This window comes from Doryrhamphus excisus, linkage group LG15, assembly GCF_037039965.1.
Source record: "Doryrhamphus excisus strain RoL-2023G ecotype Guam linkage group LG15, RoL_Dexc_Guam_v1.1, whole genome shotgun sequence".
Lineage (NCBI taxonomy): Eukaryota > Metazoa > Chordata > Actinopteri > Syngnathiformes > Syngnathidae > Doryrhamphus > Doryrhamphus excisus.
In genome coordinates this window covers 7,283,682-7,307,936 of record NC_136371.1, presented here as the reverse complement: position 1 = coordinate 7,307,936, position 24,255 = coordinate 7,283,682, and the positions used below count along the sequence as shown (strand labels likewise).

Sequence of the window (24,255 nt, the reverse complement as noted above, 5' to 3'; positions counted from 1 at the left end):
TAAAAGTTTTGCTGAAAAGAAATTCTAATCGTATGTCGTCTAGATATACTTCGTTTAGATGCTTAAATTCCCTGCCTTTGGCTGTGCTACAACACTGTCCTTTTGTACCTTCGTACCTTTAGGTCATTCGATGCACTCCATTCATGAACGAGTCCTACTTTTAATTTATATAGTGTATACTACTTGGTGAAAAGAAATACATATCATATATGTATCTATCGTCATTTTTACCTGACTTTATTATATAGTATTATGGATTTGTAGAGCTCATGAACCTCTGAAGTCTGAAACGCAGCAATGTAGTGTACCTTAAATCCACTAGAGTGCGCCACTGTACCATGGGAAAACGCAGAACCAACTCGAGCCTTTGTATGCATGATGCAGAGGTAATGTATGGCTGCCATGTTTTTCTGCCCTTTCAATCTTAGAGGAAGGCCTCCTTTATATTTATCATGTGTATTCGTCTAAAACAACTGACTGTCAATGGCACGATTTTGTAAAAATAACATGCGGACTGATGTTTTGACTCGTATACCGACTGGAAAAAGACCAATTACTGCTGCTTGTATATGTATATGACTGAACTAGTCAGTAATTGTCTGAGAAAACACAGCACATATTTGGTTTATCTCTTTGGGCACTCCCTTGAGGAAAGTGATGGGTGATGACAGAATATTTGTACTTTCAGGGTTGTAATGAGGACACCCAGAACAAAAAATACCTTAAAATGTGGACTCAGGGGCACAACGTTGAGCTCATTTAGACCCTTAATTCCCGAGTGATTTGAAAGGTTGTTGCTTTCTTTAATTTGCTGTTACCATAGCTACTTCTAGGCGGAGAATCGAGGTGAAATCAGTTCATAACAGAGCAGCTAATACAAGACTCAACATGTTTCCTTCACCAGTCTATGACAAAATGAATATCAAAGACATAACTGCTACCTTCAATAGAGAAGCGTATACAAGACGGAAATAATAGCTATTTTTATTGTCATGCCACACACATAAGAACATTGCCATTTAGAACAACCTTCTTATTATCCATGCACTCATAGCATCACTGTGTATTTACATCATCATGCTCTGTGATATGAAACAAACTTCCATCCCATATTATGCACTAGACACATGGGAGCAAATATTATTCCTCTCTTAGACGGTGTTAAGGACATGCATTCTTGAGTGACAGCTCACCTTTCCCTGCTTTCAGTGAAGTACTTGGCATTAAAAACACAGACTGTCACCACAGAGACAGAATTATGTGATGCCCATCGCTACAGTCTCGCTGGAATCCACTGAGTAAGGACTTTCAATACAGGCAGTCACGTAGGAAGACTTTGTCGACTTTGGTGGTAAAAGGGCAACCACCCCGATCATATAAATAAGAAATACATGTACTTAAAGAGGACCTATTGTGCTTTTCCCACTTTTCCGACATATAAATGTAGTTAAAATGTTGTAATGTTATGTTAAACCATACCAAAGTTTCAGATAATGAGGTTTGCGCATTTGGAAGTGAGCACTGACAGAAGTTTGGGTTGGCTCAAAACGCTCTGTTTCAGGGGGCGTTGCAATACTGTGCCTTTGTGATGTCACAGAGGAGCGTGGCTGTAGGCACAATACACTCTCTGCCCTCCCCCAAGCTCTTGTGGGTGTTGTCGAGGGGAGGGCTTGCGGTCGTGCAGCGTTTGGAGTTGCACGGTTGGCGTCTTCTGTATGTTTACAATACTTCACACAATTAGTTTGCTAGCCATTTTTTCTTAAAGGGCCAGTGGAATAGCAAGGTGACCCACGATGGAGCGAGGGAAGACTCCATTGCCGAATGGGCCAACCGGTTCTGGGTCCTAATGTTGTGGTGAGTACTGTTACAAACATATTTTCACAACAATCGCCAAAGGTACAACTTTTACACGTGAACTGAAAATTATTCAACCCCCGTTGTGCATTGTTAACAACCGTGTCACTACTACAAGTTTGTAAATAAACATAATTAGCAACGAGTGCTGAATCATTTTGAGGCCATCTGTATTCTTCATAGTCGCCACAGGCCTGTTTGCAGTCAATACGTCACCAATGACGGGACTCAATTCCGTTTGGTAAAAGTCTCACATACGTATTACTCCATGTAAAAGGAACACTGCATTCACTGCCTTTTCATGACAAAGATTTTGAGAGGTCTTGAGGTGCCTCTCCACAGCCATGCACCCCTCCCACACTCCAGAAATGGGAGTGAGTGAGCTTAAAAAAGGGTTGGCCTTTCTTTCACTTATACTGCACCTTTTTTTTTTTTTTTTAGAAAGTATCAAATCTGCGTTTGCTTGGTCTTGATCTTGGCCTTGAACAGCACCATTCATCCCTGCGAGAGGACACTGACTTTGATGCTATGGACTTTAAACCAGACAATCTGTGAATGCAGATGATCACCTCCATATTTGCACCTTTTTTCCCATTTCATCTCTTTCAGGGGTACTGATCACCTTTTGAGACTTCTCCACATTGTGAGTTGTACTTGTTAAAGCTTGTTCTTGGAGTGTGTGCAGAGTTTTTTAATGGCTCTCTTTCCACTCAAGGACATCATGCCGCTAATGCCCTCAGCGCACTGGCTTTTGCTCTTGTGGAGGCTGAATGGTCTTTGGGCACAGGACTATAGAGGACACGAAGGAAAGGTGGTGACTTCCAGGAGGAACAACAGGCAATACTCATCCAATTATGTGCCCACTAATGGCCAATGTAAGTCTCAAGCAGCACTATTTCATTTGCATCAATTGGGGATTATTTTTTTTGGCAAGTATGCCTAAAATACGATGGAAAAAATCTTTACTAGTACATTACTACTATAAATGTAACAGTGATGATTACACATTAGTTACTCAAGTTTCTTTTATTCATTTTTTGGACTAGTCTATTATTTCAAAACATGTTTCTCTGCATAATAAGGATGTCTTTATGACTGTAAATACAGTAATCCCTCGTTTATAGCAGTTGATTGGTTCCAGAATGGACTGTGATTTGGGTGGTAGGTGATCAGGATTTGACATGGGGGTTCAAAGTTCACTTTGGTTGACAGTATCCTGTGTAAGGGATTATTGTGTCTTCTGAGATTTAATTCAAATGGACAATAAAATCCTGTTGATCCGGTGTTCAGGTCTGGTGCTTGTGTGTCCCAGTGAACGTTACAGGAGCAAAATACTACGTATCATCACAGCATCTTTTGAAATAAAAATAAAAATAAAAATAAAAATAAAAATAAAAATAAAAATAAAAATAAAAATAAAAATAAAAATAAAAATAAAAATAAAAATAAAAATAAAAATAAAAATAAAAATTTTATTTGTATAGCGCTTTTCAAAATACTCAGACACTTTACAGAAAATGGAGTTGAATAAAAACAAGTAAACAGAGTAAAAGATACGTTACAATACAACATTCATTCATTTATCCACAGTTAAAACATGAGTAAAAGCGGGGCGAGGCACAGCAGTCAGGTATAAAAAGTTAGACATTAAAAACAGATTTAAATGAGGTGGGTTTTTAGTTGTTTTTTGAAACTGGGAAGGTCAGGGCAAGCACTGAGTGAATGGGGGAAAGAGTTCCAGAGGGTGGGGGCAGCGATATCTTCATTCATACATTTTTTAAGTACAATTTGCTAAACAATGCATATTTTTGTCTAATAATAGGCAATAGTAGGCTGCACGGTGGAAAGTGTTTACACAGCTAGGAGACCCGAGTTTGATTCCACTCTCAACTAACTCTGTGTGGAGTTTGCGTGTTCTCCCCATGCATGTGTGGGTTTTCTCCGGGGAGTCCGGTTTCCTGCCATATTCCAAAAATTGGGGACTCCAAATTGTCCATAGGTATGAATGTGAGTGTGAATGGTTGTTTGTCTATATGTGCCCTGTGATTGGCTGGTGACAAGTCCAGGGTGTACCCCGCCTCTCGCCCGAAGACAGCTGGGATAGGCTCCAGCACCCCCATGACCCTCGTGAGGATAAGTGTTAGAAAATGAATGAATGAATAAGCCATAGCCGAAGCAGTTACATTTGAGTGGTGAGGGATTACTATCCTGCATTCTTAATAATGACTTCATCTTACTTAATTTTCTTAGCATTCACAGAGGATGGCTGCAGTTTGGAATTAGCCTTTTTGATTGACAGCTCAGAGAGCGCCAAAGACAACCATGCCCAGGAGAAACGCTTTGCATCTGATGTGACCGAGCTGCTACAGGGTCTCCGCTTGCAGAACGGCCGAAGCCTCATCACCCGCTCTGCCCTCCTTCAGTACAGCAGCCATGTCATCATAGAACGGACCTTCAACCAATGGCAAGGCCCCGACAGCTTCAAGGCCCACATCACCCCCATGACGTACATCGGCCACGGAACCTACATCACCTACGCCATCACCAACCTCACACGCATCTACCAGGAGGAGTCACCTGCCAACAGCGTCAAGGTGGCCATTCTGCTCTTTGACGGCATCTCGCACCCGAGGAACCCAGACATATCAGCGGCCGTGGCTCATGCCAAGAACCAGGGCATTCATTTCTTCACCATTGGCATCACACCTGAAGCTAAGGAGCCCGCCAATATAGCCCAGCTGCGGCTAATTGCTAGCTCACCAGCCTCACGCTACCTCCATAACCTGCAGGATAGAGGGATTGTGGAAACAGTCATCCATGAAATTGTGAGTAAATGAAGAATAATTTATGGAAGCAGGGATTTATTGTTTAGTTTTTCTCTCTACTTTACACACACGTATATTCACATAACTTGGAAGAGGAAGAATTAAGACAGCATTCATTGATTAAGACATACAGTATGTCTCAATCCCTGGATTACATTATTAATGATCTTCTATCCTAAGAGCATTTCTATTACATGGAGAGCATATGCGGCACGTAATAAGGAACAAGGTTTGTTCCATGATCAGCCATTCTAATTGGATGATTACAGGATACTGCGATGCAACATCTGGTAGCTGCAACATATGTTCCCCATTAAATGAAATATCTACGGGAAAAAGCTAGGTGCAACAAGGACAGGAACCAAGCAAGAACTAGCATGCACACAACATATCCTTCAGGAAAAGGACTTCACTCTGAATTTTTTAGGTGGCATAAGGTGGCAAGCATCCAAAGACGGACAAAACTACAGGAGCAGTCTCATCACATATCATTGCACTCTGCATTTTCACATCACTTGGTCACCTAGCAACAAACTTCTTCCTACTTAGCCACATTACTCTCCAGATTAATAACAGTCTGTTAGCGCCCATATTTATCTTTTTTTCCCACTCTGCAGATAACACTGGCAGATGAAGGGGTAAGTCTTTCCACTAATGACTTGATTTGCGTCCTGGATTGCCCCCCCCCCCCCCCCCCGACTGTAACTCTTTCTGTTCTCATTCTGCTCCAAGTGTCCCCTTGTGCAAAGTCTGTGTGCATGCGAGAAGGGCGAGCGGGGAGCAAGCGGCCCGGCTGTAAGTATCACGCTACGACATACAAAGTCTCCCTTTTGACTCTCTTATACACAACAAAGACTTGATATACTGTAATTACAAGGTTTGGGCGGAATCGTGTGAGTTTTCAGACATTCCCTGCAGCAGTGAGAATGCCGCACATTCCTTGTTCACTTTATTGAGAACAGGCCGAAACAGATATTTACATGGGTGCATACATCACAGGAATCCTGTTCTGGCTATTCAAACACATAAGAGCGCAGAATATACACATGTTCACTTGTTTCATCAAGACTTTCTACGTCTGCCAAAGCAATTAACGCTTCTTTGTATCCTGGCAACAGGACATGACATAGAAAATAATAAGAAGAATATTGGTCATGAAAAAAAACACCCAAATGTCCGATGACAGAACACTTCTGTGTCAAAGACTCCTTCTTCCCTGAGCTGCTGTGACGTAGTCCTGATTACCCAAATTACCCAATTACCCAAATAATTATAATAATAATAATAATTACCCAAATTGCTTTGATACAGGTTTAATTTTGCTGTTTGAGTTGTGCATAGATATTATAATATTGAGGTGGCTGTCTGGATCGTACTACCAAGTGATAGCTACACTCGTTTATTGGCACAGTAGCTTTGCAGTTCATATTGATTGATATCACACATGATGAATTCATACGGATCTTCAGGTCAAAGATTGTTGACGTGGTGTGATTCATACCTCATTGTCAGATGTGTAATTATTTTTCCAATATGTTGTATATGAAAATATTATAAAATAGAAAGTGGCTGTAGTAATGACACATAAAATGATTCATGTTCTTTTTCTTGTTCCCATGAACCCAATATTGTTTATCGTGATACGTGACGTGACTTCCTTTTAATATTTTGTCACCGATTTTGTTGGCTTTCAGGGTAAGAAGGGCCGTCCCGGAGAGGATGGCAGCCCAGGACCAAAGGGACAGAAGGTACTGCCCACCCACTGATTTACCTCTTGTTTTTTTATCATACTAAAGAGTTTGTTACCAGTAATGTTTTTGTCCTGATCACAATCTCTATCTCTATTTCTCAGGGTGAAAGTGGGCTTAGTGGACTTCCAGGTCAGGAAGGATCAGAAGTGAGTTCCAAACCCCATCTTTATTATTATTATTAATGCTAATTTTTGGCCCTTCGTATTGAGTTGTGGACTCCCATAGAGCAGCTACACACGATACCCGGCACAGAAAGCTTTCTATATCTTCCAGAATTTGCTCCTAGTCCAACTGTGATTCCATGTATTTCCTGCTTTCCGGCAAAACGGTCTGATTTCATTTATTCCACCCTCGGCCACTCCACTATGATTCCTCCCGAAGACTTCCAGACAGCTGCCGAAACCCACTTTCTAATTTTGTCGCAAATTGATAATAAATAACGCTGATGAATTGTTACTTATAGCTTGCTCTTCTGACTCTTGGACCCAACCAAGTAAGGTTAGAAAGGTGTCGGGTTCCAACAGCAGTTTGGCGAATAGTCCAGCTTGATATAGCCCCAGGTGTGTACCCGTGTGAAATGCAGGTGATGGGTGAGAATATTTTTCTTTTGCTGGCCTCCAACCACTTTGGCCTGATGCTTGCCTTGTACATGCTTACACTAAAAGAAACATTTCCTGAGAGCCATTGCTAACACACGGGGGAGGGCATGCCCATATAAGGAGTCCGGATCACATTGAAGTGCGTTGGAAAAAACTCTCTGAAACTGAGCGTTAGAGCCTTCCCAAACTTTTTTGAGGGCTCACTTCCAAATACGCAATCCGAATTATCTGAAACTTTGGCATGGTTTAACACGATAATAACAACATTCTAACAACATTTATAGGTCAGAAAAGTGGGAAAAAGCACAATAGGTCCCTTTTTAAGCCTGTAAATTCATAAATCAAATATAACATATAACATCAGTTTGTTCTGAGCACGGCTGTTTTGTTCACACAGGGCAAACCAGGATACAAAGGAGAGAAGGTACTGTATAAACATACGATGAAACATTTTAGTCTATTTCTTATCATAGCCTGCAGGAACTAAAGATAATTATTTGCTTCACTTTTCTTGGAATTGAACCAGTATGTCCCTGATTGTATTACCTTCTGGCTCAGGTGTCCAACAACATAGTTTATTTATTACTCTTTGGTGTAATGGCAGTCTATTACATGCCTAAACTGCTTTTGCATTCTCTTTCAGGGAGAGAGAGGAGAGTGTGGCACACCTGGAATAAAGGGAGACAGAGTACGTTATTCTCTGCACGCGTTGTTTATGGCTAATAGAGTTATAATATTACACTATGTTTGAGGACATTTGTTTGGATTATTACATCATTTATTGCACATCAGTCAATCAGTTACAAACATCTATTACTTTTTTGTCTTTCAACAGGGACCTGAAGGGACCATTGGCCACAGAGGGAATCGTGGCCTCCAGGTAATTTCTTAATTATCTTCAGGACAGCATTGGTTGTATCGTGATACTGCAATAAGCTTGATTTCCAGTTTTATCGTTACCATCATTTCACCATTTTTTATTTGCAGTATAATAGTTCTATCATGATGCCATGTAGACCAGGGTTCAATTCCACCCTCGGCCATCTCTGTGTGGAGTTTGCAAGTTCTCCCTGTGCATGTGTGGGTTTTCTCCGGGTACTCCGGTTTCCTCCCACATTCCAAAAACATGCTAGGTTAATTGGCAACTCCAAATTGTCCATAGGTATGAATGTGAGTGTGAATGGTTGTTTGTCTATATGTGCCCTGTGATTGGCTGGCGACCAGTCCAATGTGTACCCCGCCTCTCGCCCGAAGACAGCTGGGATAGGCTCGTGAGGAAAAAGCGTTAGAAAATGAATGAATTAATTAATGAATGAATGATGCCATGTTAAGTTTAATTGTGTTGTTTGGAACTCAATCATGCTAGTTATGACTATATTCACCATGCAGGGTTTGCCTGGACCTCCTGGCGATGTTGGACCTGAAGGTGTGATTGGTAAAAAAGTAAGTCATCCTCAGCATTGATGCTTTATATCAGGGGTCTCAAACAAGCGGCCCGTGGGCCAAATGTGGCCCGCAGGACACTAGTTTGAGGCCCCCGCCTTGATATGAAAGTTTAATGTTAGTGCGGCCCGCGCAAGTTTGATATGGATGCTGTATGGTATCAAGTACCCAGAAAAAATTATTACGTTTGATTAATGTTCATGTTAAAGGTTAGATAACTGTTAATAGTTATCCTCCCTATCTGTGTGGAAGTGGTAAGTTTTTGGCTATTTAAGTTTAAAGGAAATAACTTGAAGGCTACCGTTTAGGTCGCTAGCTCTCTAGTTTGCGAGTTAACATGTGTCTCAAGACCCTGCAGTTGCGCAATATGTTGTAAATAAAAAGAGTATAAATGTGACTATAGTCGTGTTTTGTCATGTCTACAGGGCTCTAATAATGCTTTGTTCATTTTAATCTGAAAAAAATAATTTGTCTACCCACCAACTATATGTGGTTTCTTAAGTTTTTATTATTTGCCATTTTATTATTATTATTATATTATATTTATTTATTACTGATTGATTGATTTTCTTTATTCTTGTTTGTTTATTTATTCTTGATCTTATTTTGTGTAGAAAAATAAAAAGTAAGATATTTGAGAACAGTGGAATGTTTTATCAGAGCTTTTCTTGTAGAAAATTGGAACCAAAGCGAAGTTTTTAAAAATTTTTTGTTTTAATAAATGCTTTGGGGTTTTTTTTTGGTAAACCTGATGCGGCCCAGTCTCACCCAGACCCGAGCTCCAGTGGCCCCCAAGTAAATTGAGTTTGAGACCCCTGATTTATATAGAAACCATTAGGTGTCTTCAGTGGTGCTTGGGAATGATGGAGAGCAGTGGAAGCAGACTTTTTTGTTGTGGAAAGTCAAGTACAGTAATGATCTGACAAAGGCTGATCTGGATTAAATAAAACCAGATTAAAAATCCGGATGACAGTGAACACAGTGAAACATAGCGAGTTAACTAATGAGGGTGCCAAGCCAGCAACAAGGAGACCATGAAGTAGAAATGTGTATTTGCACTGAAAGCCCAGCATGCAAGACACGTCTTCTGCTTGTATTTATCCATTACATCGTGTTATTCCACTCTTTTCCTTCAAGACGGTTAATGAAAGGTGACCTTTAGTTGCAAAACCAGATGGAGTCTTTGAAGTTCTCTTTTCCTGTCTGGGGTACAATTCATTTTCTTCAAAAGTGGAATTAGAGTGTCAGCGTCAGAAGAGTCGCACCATCTGCTATTGTGCTAAAATTGCTAAAATTGTCACACATAACTAATTGCAATGCCATAACTGCTGGTTGAGTTCTGCCAATAGGGATGTATTTTTCATACACAGCCCTTGAAGACGCTTTGCTGCTCTCCATGTACGCATTTTGTTTGAAACCCGGCTTATAGTATATTCCTGTGGGGATGTGCCATTGTACGCTACACCGGCTCACACTTCCCCCTCGAAATCGAACCTTAAGGACGATCATTTCCTGTGATCATTTGCTCACAATAAACTTAAGCTAATAAGCCGGGAGTCGACAACAGTTGTGGTTGCTGACAGTGTTGACCTCACATCAATCACTCAGGAGCGGTCCGTGGCTTGTTTCTTATTGGTATATATTTATATATTTGGTATACTATATATTTATATGTATGGTATATATTTTTATTGGCATATTTTAGAAATCAAACACATTTCTTCAAAGTTGGCAGGTTTCGGACAGGAATGGTGACATTATTGAATGTGCATTGATGACCACTAGGACATACTGTACTACACACCATGTGGACCAAAGTATTGGGACACGTGGTCATGTGGTCACGTGGTCACGTGGTCACGTGGTAAATGGTAGAAAATATGAATTTCCCATGAACGCAGCACTGGACTGATCAATACAATGATTATTAGGTGTGTACTAACACCTTTTCCCCTGTGTTTGCAAGTATTCCATCTGTTATTACCTACCATCTGTCAGCCTATTTGTCTACTGTTGACTTTTGAAGCCCCCCAGCTGTGTTTTATAACCGCCAATTGTGCCACTAGCCTGCCCTGCCCTCACAACTCCTTTACTCTTCACGACTTAATTATTTTGGAAGAATGCGTCTGCCTGTCATCCAGTATCAGCAACAGACTAATGTCGAGATTTAAGCGTTGTCCTGACTTGTCTGGAAGGCCAAAGAAAAATGAAAAAAATAGTTACCGGTATGCATTTGCAAACACCCCCGCGCCTTCTCGATGCCTCTGTTGTCTGATGTGCCCTGCTGTTGTGCACTGTGGCTTAGAGTGAAGGCATTCCTGACTGGAGGCATCAGAGATGACACATCCAATGGCCTTTTCTGGGATATAAATGTTCAGACTGTTCCATAACATTTTCAGCTAAGAGAGTCCACATATCAGAACTTTATGGCGTTCTACTTGTCTTTTTACAGGGGGAACGAGGACTTCCTGGTCCACCTGGTATCCAAGGGGAAACTGGGATTGGTCTTCCTGGACAAAAGGTTAATTTGACACTGTCTTGTCAGAAGTCTGTAAAAAAAGTGGGTGTTGTCGAACAGGAAGTCATTATTAGCTACTTGCATTCTTTTCAATGACCAGCAGGGTGCAAGGACACACACTTCACAGTAGGAAACTGTAATAGAACTGTAAACAGTCTGTTTACAGTTCTACAAGGGCGCTGGAGTCTGTCCCAGATGACTGACCACTTTATTTATATAGCACATTTTATAAACAGAGTTTCCAAAGTGCTGCACAGACTAGTAAAATTAAAAAGTAATAATCCAAAACTAAAAGATCATTTAAGAAATAAAATAGTAAAATAGATATTAAAATATTAAAAACAAGAAACAAAGCAATAAAAGTATAAAAAATAAAACCAATAAAAACGAAGAACTAAAAGACACACACCCATACAACTCACTCCGAGTTAAAAGCCAGAGAATAAAAGTGGGTTTTAAGACGAGACTTAAAGCTTTCGATGTTGGGGGGCCTTTTTTACTTGGGAGAGTTCCATAGTTTGGGGCCAACCACAGAAAAGGCTCGGTCCCCCCCTGGTCTTAAGTCCCGTCTTAGGCACCACAAGTTGTAAATGATGAATGAAAGTGATAACTGAATAGTTAAGGTTATTTTTAGCCAGGGAGTGTAGTGCATTTTTGCCGACTGACCCAAAAGCTGAATATCCCTAACTTTTTGTGAGTAGCCTCGCAGATATCAGAGTCATCAATGAACCTAACATGCATGTCTTGAACTTCACGGACCCGACAAGAACCCGTACAAGCACAGACAGTGCAATCCACTTGCTGTGTCCAATCTTATTTTCAGACAAAATGAGTTTTAAAAGACAAGATTGCAAGAATAGCAAGTTTTAATGTGTGCTTCTGTGGTTATAGGTGTGGCCATTGTGCTAATCTCCTTTATCACATACTACAGTAATAATTGGCCCTGTACCCTAGAAACCGCCCATGAATGATACGGGAAAAGGCCGAAATGATACTGTGTCAAAGCCCAGGGCAGTGATACTGATAAAATATAGAGTTTAACCATGTCCAGTATCAGCCCCCGTAGCTGTCCACTCAGAGCGCGCTGCTCTGGTATCGTGCCCGTGAAACAACCAATCAGAGAACAGCGCACAAGCGTAAACACACAGCGTTTGTTTTGCTGCCGTCTGTGCTCTGTCAACATGTCAGCGGTTGACACTCCCGGCGAAAGACAAATAGGGAAAATAGCAAACAGAATATTAGAAATGGAACGTTTTCTCACCATTAATGAGGAGGACACTCTTGAAATGATCAAAAAAACTAAAAATGCAAATACAATTCGGAAAGCCAAGGGCGACCTCAAGCTTTTTTCTGAATGGCTCATCAACTGCAAGAACGAACAAAGACTGGTAGAAAGTATTCCCCCGCCTGAGTTAGACAAATACGTATCTATGTTTATTTTATCAATCAGAAAAGAAAATGTGGATGAATACGAGCCTGATTCTCTCAAATCACAATTCAACTCTCTGGCAAGTTACATGTAATAAACTGAACATTTTCTGGAAACAAAATGGTCTTTTGATTAAATAGTACGTGATAATAAGCTCATGATTAAATATTATGTGATAATAAGATCATCACATGGTTTGTCTGGTATCAGGCCCGGTATCATGCCCCCAAGTGTCAGTATCAGCTGTTACTATACTGCAATATTTGTTTGTACTCCACAGGGTGATGTCGGTCATCAGGGGCAACCAGGGCCTCCTGGTCAAGTGGGCCTCGGCGAGTCTGGACCACCAGTGAGTAAGATAAATATCTCAGGCCAAAAGTACTTTACGTAAATGATGATTTCATCAACATACATTTGCAATGTCCTGTTTATAGACAACATTTTAGGTACGTATATAAACAGATTTAAGACTATAGGGATGAGCTGATATTATCAGCCAATATTGGCATTTACAAGTTTCATCTTCCGATTGTAAATATGCAACTGTAAAGTGCTGCAAGGGTGGACCGCTGCATTCTAGTCAGGACTCGAGCAGCAGCATTCTGGATGCGTAAACCTCTACGGCTCAGCAAACCATGTCATTGAATTGTGTTCCTCCACAACAGTTAACATTGATTTGTTTTGTGCAGGGGCCTCAAGGGCCACAGGGAATCCAAGGAGAGAGGGGTCCTTTAGGAGAAGGACTCCCTGGCCCGAAGGTATCTAAGCTGACCTCTTGACACTGTCTTTTGAGGTTCACAGTTTTTCCCCTGCTGCTTACTTCGACTCACCTATATTCATTGCACACAAGACCTAGATTCAGAGGTTAATGACAAATATGTTTACAAGCGGTAAATATGCAAAGGCTTTCTGTTTATTCACATTCAGAAGTGCAATATGCCTGACATCCACACCTCATATGATCTGACCCACTAAGTGGAGAATAGCTGTGAAAGCATGGCCCGGCCAAGTGAAAGGAAGTGATGACATCTTCAGACTTGATGTGACGCATGAATGAGACAGAGACGAACGTCGTGCTGTTGTCACACTGACAAGGAAATCAAAATATATAGTGCTTAGACGTGTAGAGATGGTGAGCGTTTTTGCAAGACCACGTGAGATTGTTCCCAAGGTCACTGCTAGTTATTCCCTAAATGAAGAATTGACGGCGGATTCACAGATGGCGTTCTCACTCTAAAGCAATCAGCACATGACGTGTCTGGACAAGCTGCTGATTCACAGCAGCTCGCAGGCAGAATTACCTTTTTTTTTTTTCCACACCACTAAAGCCTCAGGTGGCTTGTCTATATAAGGGGTTCATATTCATCACTTAAAATATCACCGTCTTAGCAACTGCACTTATTCTTTGAAGATAAGCATTAACTCCTTTCACCATTTAATTATCTTACATGCTATTTCATATATTTAACATCCATGGAGTAATTTCTTTGTCATTGCTCACAGGGGGAGCGAGGCTTGGAGGGTCCCCGGGGGAGTAGAGGACCAGCGGGCATTGGAATAAAAGGAGACAAGGTGCAGTAAAAAAAAAGGCCATAAATAAGACTGACCCTGCCTGACAGGGTTTCACAAAGGCATGGAGATAAAGTTGTTGTGAAGATGTCCAAGGGTTGGCATCCACCGCTGAATGCACTGTGGGGTTGTATATGTGGAGACCACAGTGGCCTGTGATGAATGAGCTCAGAGTTTGGACGGTGAAGAAGCATCACTGTTTCAGGTTGATTCATGTGGGAAAGTTAGCCCGCACCAAAAATGACATAATTTATATCCACTATGTATATACAAATATCAGAGGTAAGCCTTATGTTGGCCACAATAAAAGGTCACTCTAAACTACCACATAGCATAATGTTGCCATTGTTAAGGGAGTGTACTTTTGTAGTAGCCAACCAATAGTGTCACTGCAGCAAAGTGGTGTCATGCATCTTGGAAACACTTTTATTCTTACAGGGGGAGTTTGGCCCTCCAGGTCCTGCAGGTCTTGTTGGCCTTCCAGGTGTGGGCATGCAGGGCGAGAAGGCAAGTACCTACACAATGACAATTTTATGTGTTATAATAATATGTTAGGCGGCACGGTCGTCGAGTGGTTAGCGTGCAGACCTCACAGCTAGGAGACCAGGGTTCAATTCCACCCTCGGCCATCTCTGTGTGGAGTTTGCATGTTCTCCCCGTGCATGCGTGGGTTTTCTCCGGGTACTCCGGTTTCCTCCCACATTCCAAAAACATGCTAGGTTAATTGGCGACTCCAAATTGTCCATAGGTATGAATGTGAGTGTGAATGGTTGTTTGTCTATATGTGCCCTGTGATTGGCTGGGCACCGGTCCAGGGTGTACCCCGCCTCTCACCCGAAGACAGCTGGGATAGGCTCCAGCACCCCTGTGACCCTCGTGAGGAAAAGCGGTAGAAAATGAATGAATAATGTGTTATAATCAGATGGTAATCAATATTTCAACTGCACATGCAAAGTAGAATTTAATATTAGTAAATTGAATATTTTCACAGTTAGAGCAAAGAAAATATATTTTTCTTTACCATTATGAGAGCCCTGTAGACATGAAATAACACCCCTATAGTCACCTTTACCCGCCGGTTACCCAATATAGTACATATGCTAAGCGATAATAAGACATAGATATACTACATATTACTAATAATAGGCCTTAGTCAATCACAAAACTGTGATAATTGTTATAGTGAAGATGTATACAAGTGTATATTTAAATTCCACCATTACAGGGCATTGAAGGTCCGAGAGGGCCGCCAGGACTTCGAGGCCCACCAGGAGAAGGCTTACCTGGACCCAAGGTTCGTACAACAAATCAATGCATTATACACTGAATAAAGTAAATAAATGACTTATTTGTCCCCCAAATCAAATGCATTATTGTCACCCAGTGCTGCAACTCTTTACTAAGTTGTGAGGAAATATAGTTTCAAATGTTATATTTTCTTGCCTGGCTCAGGGCGACCAGGGATTCCCGGGTGAGGTTGGCTCTCCGGGAGAAAAAGGAAGTGGGGAACCTGGAGATAAGGTGTGTGAACGCGCTCTCATGGTCAGACTTCATCAGTGATTACAGGAAGTCTTCAGATAAACTAAATGATTTATTTTGTCTTCAGGGTGAGCCAGGATCAACAGGACTCTCTGGGTTGCCAGGTCTGCCGGGGGAAGATGGAGCTCCTGGACAAAAGGTACTGTAGGTAGTCTGTTGCTTGCTAGGAATTACAGCAACTATTATGCTTGGTTACCTCCATTTTATGAAGCTCATTTTGACTCCCATGGACATCACCAAATGCTGAAAAAATTCTTTCTTGGTGATATTTTGCCAGGCTTTCACTGCACTTTCATCATCATCATCATTATCATTATTAGACATTTGTCCATTACCTTTAATACAACACTGCCATTGTCCAATGGAGGATATGCATATGTGCTCCGTGACTTTAGGGCGAGCCGGGAGCTCCAGGCCTGAGGGGGCAAGAAGGGTCACCTGGACTTGGAATCCAAGGCGAAAAGGTAAAAAAAAAAAAGTTCCCTTATCTTGTAGGAGGTGAGCTGTACATGGCTAATGACTGTATTTCCCGTGTAACCTCCAGGGCGACCAAGGTCAAAGAGGAATAAGAGGCCTGACTGGGCCACCTGGCATTAGTGGCCCGTTAGGACCCAAGGTGAGGACTGGGAAATAGATTTATAATGATGGAGGGAGGAATGTCAATCAAAACACTTCTTCCTTTTTGGCTTCATTTAAACCCTCAGGGAGAACCGGGCGCACAAGGCAGGCTGGGTTTACCTGGTCCACCAGGACGTTTTGTTCTGGGACCCAAGGTAAGGCCGTGGAAATACAAATATATTGCTCTCCTTTAAGTCAGTACTTCTCAACTGGTCAAATTGCACCTTGTCAAGACACAGACAAGAATGCGAGGTGCATTCATGGACATTATTGTTTTGTGAAAACAACAAGTGGGTCGCAGTCCACCAGTTGAGAATAAGTGCTTTAAGTCACTGACAAGACTTTTCCTTTTGTTATCATTGCCTTCTCCATGTTCTAGGGTGATGTTGGACCAAGCGGCCCTCCTGGTCCGATTGGGGAGACTGGCTATGGCCTTCCTGGTCCAAAGGTGAGGTCCTCTTTTCTTTTATGCTCAATTTCACCTTAATCACAATTAGACAACTATAGATCTGCATATTGTTATGCTTCCTCTCTCCATTATTGATTTTTTGTCAGTTAAAAAAACATTTCTGCCTGTTTTCCACAGGGTGACCGTGGAGATCTGGGACTTCCAGGTCCATTCGGTCCGAAAGGAGAAGGTTATCCTGGCCCCACTGTAAGGAACTGATTCACACATGGACTTGTCTATTTCTATCGTCTATCTGTTTTCTAACTCAAGCCAACCTGCGGTCTTTAATTCATCACAGTGTCATTTATTGATTTATGTTTTTGCTATCCCATAAAATGTTGAGCCATTGCTAAGAACATATTTATTATTTCAATGCAACTTACGTAATCACAGTGACGATGCACATCCTTTTTTGTGGTGTAACATCTAATTTCTGTATTAGTGTGTAATACCGCCATGTCATGTATTGGCTAGGGTCCCCCTGGTCTACCTGGGCTTCCAGGAGAACCTGGCCAAGAGGGCGTGGGAATTCCTGGACCAAAGGTGAGAGTTTTTTAAGATGGTAAACAAGGGGACTTTTGACTTTGACCATATAAGCATGCTGTGTAATTCCTAATTACCTATTATGCTCACGTTGCTGCTTTTTGTATTGAGTTATGGACTCCTATAGAGCAGCTCCACACAATAACCCGCATAGAAAGCTTTGTACATCTTGCAGAACCTGCAGTGGTCTCTTTTTGTTTATAATAATATAATAAATTATAATAAATTAATAAAGCCTTTGGAGAGCTACTTGAAAAGTGGTTAGGAGCTACTGGCTGGAGACCCCTGATGTGCTATATGAATATATGAATTCAAAGAGTGGTCATTTCGTTCTGTGTTCCAAGTGCAGACAATCTTGACACAACATTGGTAGTGTAAATTTGGTCATTAAACGTATTCTGTTCAAAAAAATTGTGCAAAAGGCTATTAGCAACTCCAGACATCTGTGAGCTTGTAATTTGCATGCATGCAGGTGAGACACTCCCTGCATGCACACTCTATAATGCTACACAGACAACCGTGCATTTGTTCATCTATCTTCAGTGCATCTCTTTGTTTTAGGGGGATATTGGTTTCCGCGGGTTGCCTGGTTTACCCGGACCTCCAGGTGAAGGCGTCCCAGGACCTCAGGTATATACAGTTAGATTATAAGTGACCTAAAGTACATCCAAGGTCACATTTATTACATTACATTTGAAAACTCACACAACACACAAGCCCCATTTTGCGACATCTAACATCCAAGAATGACATTTTAGCGCCAGTCAGAGCACACGTTAATGTATTCAAGTTATTTGGGTTATGGCTCCCATTCACTGCTTGGCTTTAAAAATCTAACAGATGCCACACCCGTATGTTTTCCATCACATCCAGATGGATTACATCAGCACAGCGAATACAGGACAGTATATAAAAATGTATTGAAAATAAAGTACATTAGATGTCACATTCAAAGAACAGGAAACTGTTAACGCAATAAAGGGAATAATTGAGGGTCTAAAGATTGGCATCATCACTTGTGAGGCTGTATGTTTTGTGCTGCAGGGTCACCCAGGGCGACCTGGCCCCCTGGGACCAGTTGGGCCACCAGGAGTTGGAGTCCAAGGACCAAAGGTAGACTGCCATGGTCATTGACCTACCTGTAAAATACTGTTTGTCAATGTTATTTTGTCTTTTTTAGGGTGAGCAGGGGGTCCAGGGCGTGACAGGACCCAGGGGATCCCCTGGAGAAGGCTTTCCGGGAGCTAAAGTACTTGCCAAAATGGACTTTTAGAATGTAATGTTTCATGCTGGTATTCCGTTGCTGATGTTCTGTTGTTGTCTCTGTGACAGGGAGACCGTGGCACTGCGGGCGAGAGGGGGCAGAAGGGCTTCAAGGGGGACATGGGTGACCCTGGTAATCCAGGGCAACCTGTGAGTATTATTTGTTGAAATGCATAATGAATGGAACCGTTCCATGTATCGGTAATGAAAGATTTATTCTCATCTGAGGGTCGATCTGGTGTCAAAGGAGAAGCAGGCCTCACAGTGAGTGACACTTTTTCCTTCTCGTGCTTCACGGGATGCTGATATTAATCTCGTTGATACGGGTTCTGAATGGTTTGTGTGTTTATTACAGAGAGAGGACATCGTCCGACTGATCAAAGAGATCTGCGGTATGGTATTTCTTTTATTCTGCTTCTTGAGCGATATATGATTATTACTAACTATGGGCTAATTGTTCATTTATTATGCTGGTCTGTTATGATTCCAGGATGTGGGATTAAATGCAAGGAGAGGCCTATGGAACTCGTGTTTGTCATTGACAGCTCAGAGAGCGTTGGTCCAGAGAACTTTGAAATCATTAAAGACTTTGTCAACGCATTGGTGGACCGAGTCACGGTGGGCCGCAACGCCACCCGTATCGGCCTAGTGTTATACAGCCTGGAGGTCAAGCTGGTGTTCAACCTGGCCCGCTATGCAACCAAACAGGACATCAAACAAGCTATTAGGAACATCCCCTACATGGGAGAGGGAACCTACACGGGTACGGCCATCCGCAAAGCTACCCAGGAGGCCTTCTACAGTTCACGCCTGGGAGTCAGCAAAGTGGCCATCGTGATTACCGATGGACAGGCAGACAAAAGAGAGCCGGTGAAGGTGGATATTGCTGTGCGTGAAGCACACGCCGCCAATATCGAGATGTTTGCCCTGGGTATTGTCAATACTTCGGACCCAACGCAGGCAGAGTTTCTACGAGAACTCAATCTGATCGCATCTGACCCGGACACTGAACATATGTTCCTCATTGATGACTTCAACACGTTGCCAGGTGGGAAAACACGGAATGACAGTCAATGCATTAGGCCTTGGAAAATGGACAAGTAGTCCTCAGTTTACGTGTTTTAGCGTTTTGTGGTTATAAAAACATAATTTTGACTTGCTCGAAAACTGGTTGCAGTGCAGTAAACTATGGAAGAATCCTTTACATGATCAATATGGGCTCACAAACATCAATAAGAATAAAAGTTGAATTAGAATGTTCACCTGGATGTTGTAAGGATCACATGGAGATGGTCGATGAACGAAGTCTTGATTGCAAAAGCAAAACAACGCCACACCAAATCATCAGCAAACTCAACTGTCCTCTCTGTTTTACTCGTTCTACTCATAGTCAGAACATGTCACATTCACAGACAGTAGGACATTTAAAGTTCTTCATAATACAGTACACATGAAAGCGACAGTAATAACTATGTATTGTTGGAGTCTTATTATTGTGATGGAGATGGTTGATGGTCCACATCTTTGTCATCCTTACAACATCCGTGTAGAAGTTGAGTAGTGTTGCTTCGTCCATATTGTATTCTTACGTTGTAAGTAGTTCTCGAGCAAATCTCATGTTTACAGGCCAAAATTAAGTAAACACTGTACACTGTACTAAACACCGTAAACTAAGGACCGCTTGTATAATGTCAAGCATTGCGACTGAAAAGTGTAAATCTAACTCATTAGACTCGACCCTTTGGCCACCATGAATGTTTGTCTGGTTTACTTTGGCTGCAAAATCACAAATAACAGCGTGTTTTTATGTTTCAGCTCTGGAATCCAAGTTGGTCAGTCAGTTCTGTGAGGATGAGAACGGAGCCCTGATATACAACAGAATCACTAACGGAAACAATGGCCATAGCAACAGCAGGGATGGTAACAATGGGAGGTATGCAGTCGGCGGCTATGGGTACCAGCCTGCCACTGAATGGGAACTCCTGAACTCCCATCAGACCAACAGCCAGGACCCCAGTGTAAGGGGGGAGGCAAGCCAACATGGCCATAAAGGATCCAGAACAGGACAGGTATGGACGGTCGTTGCAATGCAAATGTGTCCGATTTAGGCATGTGGAGAAAAGATGAACTCTAATCAAGTCTTCTATATTTCACTATTAGCGAGGATACACAGACACGACACAATGGGGGACTGAGCGTGGAGACACTTTTAATCGTGGCGAGTTCCGGCCTATTGCATCTCACAGAGAAAAGCCTGTCCCATCTTCTACCGTTAATGTAACATCATCTGTGCAACCAAGGCCGTCTCCTCCCAAAGGTAGGCCAGACTTTTGCGAATAAGCTTTATAAAACTACTAAAGTGCTTAGTGAAGTTGCTTTCAGAGAACACTTCTAATGAGGAAGGATGCTTTTTTTGTTGTCTTGTGTCTGCAGTCATACACCAACGCGACATAGATTAAAGACAGCATTAAAATCAAAGTAATGAGCACCTGAAATTATGCATACTGTATATGAGAGAAAATGTGTTGCCAGCGCTGGTTCCCTGCTCGGCTCGCTCCCTCAGTCGCACAGCAACTGCCTGTTGGGGGTTTGAATGCATAAATCTCCCAACCCGGATTATAAGACAACCCATGTTTTTCCTAGAAGTCTTGGGTCAGTGGGTGTTTTGGGGTGAGTAAAGCTTGTATGAGGGATGAACCACAACAGAGACCGTGACTCCACCGACTACAACCTATATCACGGTTCGATTATCACTCCCTCGCTATACCGCTTTTTTCAGGAATTAATTCATACATGATGGCTGTTATTACTTGTGGTTATTACATATTGAAATACAAGGGATATGTTGAATCTGGTCACTAGGTGGCAGTTATGCCACTAAACATTGAGACATTAACTTACATTACATTACATTACCTTAACACTGCATGAAGTCATGAATGGCATGAATGGCCATGGCTTTTCCAGCATAATAGAGTGAAAAAAGTTATCCTCCCAGTCCGTGTGGAAGTGGTATTTTTGTTACCTCGCTAGAGTGCTAGCTAGCAGCCATGTCATGTCCCTGCAATAATTCATTCATTCATTTTCTACCGATTTTTCCTCACGAGGGTCGTGGGGGGGGGGCTGCAGCCTATCCCAGCTGTCTTGGGGCGAGAGGCGGGGTACACCCTGGACTGGTCACCAGCCAATCACAGGGCACATATAGACAAACAACCATTCACACTCACATTCATACCTATGGACAATTTGGAGTCGCCAATTAACCTAGCATGTTTTTGGAATGTGGGAGGAAACCGGAGTACCCGGAGAAAATGCACGCATGCACGGGGAGAACATGCAAACCCCACACAGAGATGGCCGAGGGTGGAATTGAACCCTGGTCTCCTAGCTGTGATGTCGTCCCTGCAATAATGCTAATCATAACATACAGTAATAATGAATAAATATAATATCCACTGGGTCGCTGAGTGCTTAGCATGTAGGCCACACAGTCAAGAGATCGGGAAGACCTGGGTTCGAATCTCTTGGGCATCTTTGTGTGGAGTTTGCATGTCCTTCCGTTTCCTCCCACATTCCAAAAACATGCTAGGTTAATTAGCGACTCCAAATTGTCCATAGGTATGAATGTGAGTGTGAATGGTTGTTTGTCTATATGTGCCCTGTGATTGGTTGGCGACCAGTCCCCCACCTCTCACCCAACAACAGCTGGTCGACTCGACTCGACTGGAAAACCACGGTGACATGATGATATAGGCCTCAACCTGAATGACTAAATTCAGGTTCTAGTCAAATAGCATAAAAGTAGCTTTTAAAGGTCAGTTAAGTCCTAGAGATGTATTGACCACAGCCGCCCAGGGGGCCCATTGTGATTTATTTTTTTTTTACATGGGGCCCAGAATTCCTGGCGGTGCCCCTGGCCACAGGGGCGCTGTAGTCGTATAGTTCCTCGACAACGTTGAGCAGAAGAGGGCCCAAGACCTTGCTCTTTGTGTTTGGCCTGTGAGATCCCCATATAAGCGTCTGGAAGAAAATCCAAATTTGGGGGGAAAAAAATCCCAAATGTGTGATGCCCGGTCGATCTATGTTCCCACCCTCACCTATGGTCATGAGCTTTGGGTCATGACCGAAAGAAAAAGATCACGGATACTGGCGGCTGAAATGAGTTTCCTCCGTAGGGTAGCTGAACTCACCCTAACAGATAGGGTGAGGAGCTCAGTCATCGGGGAGGGGCTTCTCCTTCACATCGAGAGGAGTCAGTTGAGGTGGCTCGGGCATCTAGTCCGGATGCTTCTCGGACGCCTCCCTGGTGAGGTGTTCCGGGCATGCCCATCCGGGAAAAGGCCCCAGGGCAGACCTAGGACATGCTGGAGGGACTATGTCTCACAGCTGGCCTGGGAACGCCTTGGTGTCCTCCTGGTGGAGCTGGAGGAGGTGGCCGGGGACCGGGAAGTCTGGGCTTCCCTACTAAGACTGCTGCCCCTGCGACCCGGACCCGGATAAGCGGAGGAAAATGGATGGATGGATGGATGATGCTCATTTCTCATCGCAGTTCTTTTGTCCATATAGTTAGTATAAGCATTTTGTGGTAAAAAGTGAAACCCAAGCCAATCATATCTGAAGTAGAGTCTATCCCATTAAAGCCTTCCTCTCTCAGGTGGGATTAGATAAACAAGCCACGGAAGGGATTCTGCTTTTTTTATTGACCTCTCCGATCATGTTTTTTATGCAGAGATTGCGCCCTCGGACCCTCGCTGCGCCTTGGCTCTAGATCCGGGCTCGTGCCGCGACTATAGCATCCACTGGTACTATGACAAGCAGGCCAACGCCTGTGCCCAGTTCTGGTTCGGAGGCTGCAATGGCAACAAAAATCGTTTCGACACAGAAGAGGAGTGCAAGAGGACTTGTGTGCTAACCACATCTAATGGTACGATCCGTTCTACTGTACAATTCTAGTATTGAAAATGTAGATTTTTTATTGGATGTGTTTCTCTTCTGTTCTCTTGTATAGGAAGCTGAGTGAAGGCATATATATGCTAGATTCTGGTTTTGCTTCAGAATCTGCAACGCTCCTACTCAGGAACAGAGGCTGTGTATTTCTCTCCCCATGGGAACAGAATTTGTTTTCCTACAGTCTCTGAATGACACTGCAAATGACTGTGTTGACTAAACTTCAACCAGCAGCACACTGCAGAAACGTCCATTCTGTCAGTAAATACGAATTAATATTCTATACTATTAACTTTATCAGTATCAGCTTTAGTATTGTTTTGCTATACAATTGGGTTCTATATTAATGACATCCAATACAAGAAGCTGTATCAAAACACTGTAGTAAGATAATACAGTCGTAAACACAATAGTTAGTTTTGATTGACACCCAGTTGTGCTTGTTAATTTACCATGGTAACCACTTGTTGTTAAATGAATACTTTTCTGATTGTGTCAATCAAACATTTGTAAAGGCAGAGTTTTATTGCAGTAGTATCATTGATTGTACTGCAGCACCCCCAACACACACACACACACACACACACACACACAGACAATGCATTGACTGCCCCCTGCTGGGTCATTCACAGCCATGTCAAATTGGTCAGGGATGTAATAGAGGTACTTTATCTTTGAATAGCTAGCTTAATTTTGAGAAGCTGTATGTGTCCATGCTGCTTTTCAAGTGCACTATAAACACCTTGTAAGAAACATGCGGTGCTTGTAATAAATATCTGAACTGAACAAATAATACATTCTTTACCAATTATTTGTCATATGTTATTATTTGACATACTGTGCATGCTATGGTTTTATATCCGGGGCAAATGAAATGATTTTACAACATCAATAGTCTTTGTTTTTCGG

At 42.4% G+C, this 24,255-nt stretch overlaps 1 protein-coding gene across 3 annotated transcripts; it reads left to right on the top strand.

Moving 5' to 3' along the window:
- The first annotated feature begins 129 nt into the window (after window positions 1–129).
- Window positions 130–24,255, top strand: LOC131104184 (uncharacterized). 3 transcript variants are annotated; one of them, XM_078796653.1, is made up of 38 exons: window positions 130–386; window positions 1,766–1,854; window positions 2,296–2,497; window positions 2,570–2,729; window positions 4,105–4,679; window positions 5,297–5,317; window positions 5,412–5,474; window positions 6,374–6,427; window positions 6,532–6,576; window positions 7,427–7,453; window positions 7,673–7,717; window positions 7,865–7,909; window positions 8,419–8,472; window positions 10,925–10,993; window positions 12,700–12,768; window positions 13,109–13,177; window positions 13,923–13,991; window positions 14,427–14,495; window positions 15,214–15,282; window positions 15,441–15,509; window positions 15,595–15,666; window positions 15,923–15,991; window positions 16,072–16,143; window positions 16,232–16,300; window positions 16,525–16,593; window positions 16,732–16,800; window positions 17,068–17,136; window positions 17,698–17,766; window positions 18,181–18,249; window positions 18,317–18,385; window positions 18,469–18,549; window positions 18,628–18,663; window positions 18,755–18,791; window positions 18,890–19,447; window positions 20,215–20,468; window positions 20,560–20,716; window positions 23,129–23,323; window positions 23,408–24,255. In XM_078796653.1, exons 4-38 carry the CDS (start codon window positions 2,576–2,578, stop codon window positions 23,413–23,415), a joined length of 3,588 nt encoding a protein of 1,195 aa, XP_078652779.1. In that variant the 5' UTR covers window positions 130–386; window positions 1,766–1,854; window positions 2,296–2,497; window positions 2,570–2,575; the 3' UTR covers window positions 23,416–24,255. The 3 variants fall into 3 exon arrangements, with proteins under 3 accessions (XP_078652779.1, XP_078652778.1, XP_057907083.2); XM_078796652.1 differs by lacking the exons at window positions 130–386; window positions 1,766–1,854 and having other exon boundaries at window positions 2,243–2,497; XM_058051100.2 differs by lacking the exons at window positions 130–386; window positions 1,766–1,854; window positions 2,296–2,497 and having other exon boundaries at window positions 2,609–2,729; window positions 4,154–4,679; window positions 23,408–24,254.

Coding starts and splice junctions, on each gene's coding strand:
- LOC131104184 (XM_078796653.1), top strand. CDS start 2,576: ATGCCGCTAATGCCCTCAGCGCACTGGCTTTTGCTCTTGTGGAGGCTG. Junction 15,992..16,071: donor TTGGAATCCAAGGCGAAAAG/GTAAAAAAAAAA, acceptor TGTAACCTCCAG/GGCGACCAAGGTCAAAGAGG. Junction 17,137..17,697: donor TGGGAATTCCTGGACCAAAG/GTGAGAGTTTTT, acceptor TCTTTGTTTTAG/GGGGATATTGGTTTCCGCGG.